General features: G+C 40.0%; 1 protein-coding gene across 1 annotated transcript; it reads left to right on the forward strand.

Moving 5' to 3' along the window:
• Positions 1-562: 562 nt before the first annotated feature.
• LOC149832892 (uncharacterized) lies at positions 563-1,423 on the forward strand. Its single transcript, XM_090013330.1, has one exon. It carries the CDS (start codon positions 563-565, stop codon positions 1,421-1,423), a length of 861 nt encoding a protein of 286 aa, XP_089869456.1.
• The last annotated feature ends 776 nt before the right edge of the window (positions 1,424-2,199 follow it).

Below are 2,199 nucleotides of genomic sequence, written 5' to 3' on the forward strand. Positions count from 1 at the left end.
CAATGAACCAAGACACAAGGGCAACATATTTTACACAACCAATATGAGATTCACAAAACAAGGCATGCACACCACTTTATGATAATCTTTTATCATTTAAAATTGTAGTCCAATCTGGCTACACTGTGAATAATATGTACAATAAAATCCATTTCTAGGAGACATGCTGATAAACCCTTATTAGATTTTTGAGAAAGCACTCTTAATGTACACTTAATCATATTTTGATATTTGACAGATCACAATAATGTTGGTTAGCCAAGGGGCAAACCACACCACAATATTGGTGATGGTGTAGACAAGAATCTCATTGACACCTCATCTCCTTTCTTGTAGCAGGACAAGTACTTTTGTGGCCACCAACTTTGGTAGACATCAACAAACAAATCCCATTATGTAGCACTTGCACATCTGCAATTGATACTAATTGAACTACTCTTTCCCATCCGATTAAGATTCCATCTGCTCCCCAACTTTCTTCCTTATAAAAGGGGAGCCAGCTAGATCTCTTCGTCATTCTGTTATGGTTTCAACTTCACAATCATAAGAAAAAAAAGAAAAGATGGCAGATTCTTCTGCAAACTCCTTCCATCTCCGCTCTATTAGCTTGCCATCCACATCTCACCCCCGTTTGGCCCAAGTGGAGGAGTGCCTTAATGTGGTTAAAGGTTGGGCAGAAGCCTCAACCTTGAAGAAGAAGCACTGCAGCTCTTTGAGGACTGGACTCAAGCACCTTAGAGACTTGCACCTTTCCACCATTGATTTCCTCCAACTGGCTCTCACTCAACAGTCCCTGCAAGGACAAGAGGATCTTATGAGTGAGCTGATGGAAACATATGTGGGTCTATTGGATGTTTGTGGGATTGTGAAGGATTCTCTCTCTCAGTCGAGGGAGGAACATCAATACCTCAGCTCTTTGGTTCGCAGAAGAGACTCTAGTCTGCATGAGAGCATTGGCCTTTATCAATGCTTTAGGAAGAGAATGAGAAAGGACATGATCAATTGCCAAAGGACATTGAAGAGCATGAGATTGAGCAGAGATGCTGCAGATGATGGTCATGGCGTGGTTGGTGGCATCTTAAGTGATGTCAGAGCCAGTACAGTCTCTATGTTTGAGCTTCTTATTCCATTGTTTTCTGGGCAAAAGGCACCACAATCTGCCTTCTCAAAATTAAGATTGTTGGGTTCCAAGAGATGTGATAAGAAAAGTGATGATAGTGAAATTGATAGGTTAGACTCAGCTCTCTTTGCTGTTTATAGTCATTCATCGAAAGAAGCAAGAGAGGACAATATTCTAGCGACTCAGGGGCAGATGTTGGCTTTGGATCTTTTCCTGAGGGAAACTGAGTCTGAGCTGGAGTGCTTGTTTAGGTGCTTAATCAGTTTTAGATCATCCCTTCTCAACATTTTGACGAGCTGCTAGGCCATCAGTCATCTCCACTTATGCCAATGCAACCAATTTTGTAGAGGGTTGGCCAATGTATATGCCTTTTGTAAATACATAACACAAATTTTGTTGAGTACAATCAAATTCTTTTAGCTCCAATGTTCTCTCTCTCTCTCATTATTGTGCCGTTTATTTACTTCAGTTAACAAATAGAACTACTATGTCACATGGAGTTTTGGCCGAAAAAGATAGAAGCAACAGTGCATGTGCAAGACCATATTTTTTCATCTCAAGCTCACAAACCAAGTTTCATATACTAAAGGCAATACGTGCGGCAACCATGATCGGCCTTTCTTTCTTTTTTACTTTGTGGTTTTGTTTGCTGGCTAGGCATGCACTGTAATTATAACTTAAGGCTCTTTGTTTTGGATGCATAGTTTCAATCATTCATCCAACACATTCAACCTAAGATCCATCCATCTTATAAACTTACTAAGTTTATGAGGACAAATTAAGTTCTGCAATGAAAGTTGGTGTCTACCTTTGATGTTTAAACTCATCACGATGTTGGGTAGACAAAAGCATAGCACTCGTGAGATATTTAAAAAAAAAAAGGTTAACTTGGATTAATTAAAAGATGGAAAGAATTGAAACAGGGCAGCGAGCAATGAAGTATCACTCTTTGCAGAAACAAGAACACAAAGCAGCAATATAATGAAAAAATCACAGCCTCAAGAGACCTAGCCAATTGAGGTCATCGTTCGGCCATTTGATCCATAGTCTCTCCTTGAGCTCCCATGCGATCCTTGCCA

The sequence above is a fragment of the Nuphar pumila genome, chromosome 7 (genome assembly GCF_984573655.1).
Source record: "Nuphar pumila chromosome 7, dmNupPumi1.hap1.1, whole genome shotgun sequence".
Classification (NCBI taxonomy): Eukaryota; Viridiplantae; Streptophyta; class Magnoliopsida; order Nymphaeales; family Nymphaeaceae; genus Nuphar; species Nuphar pumila.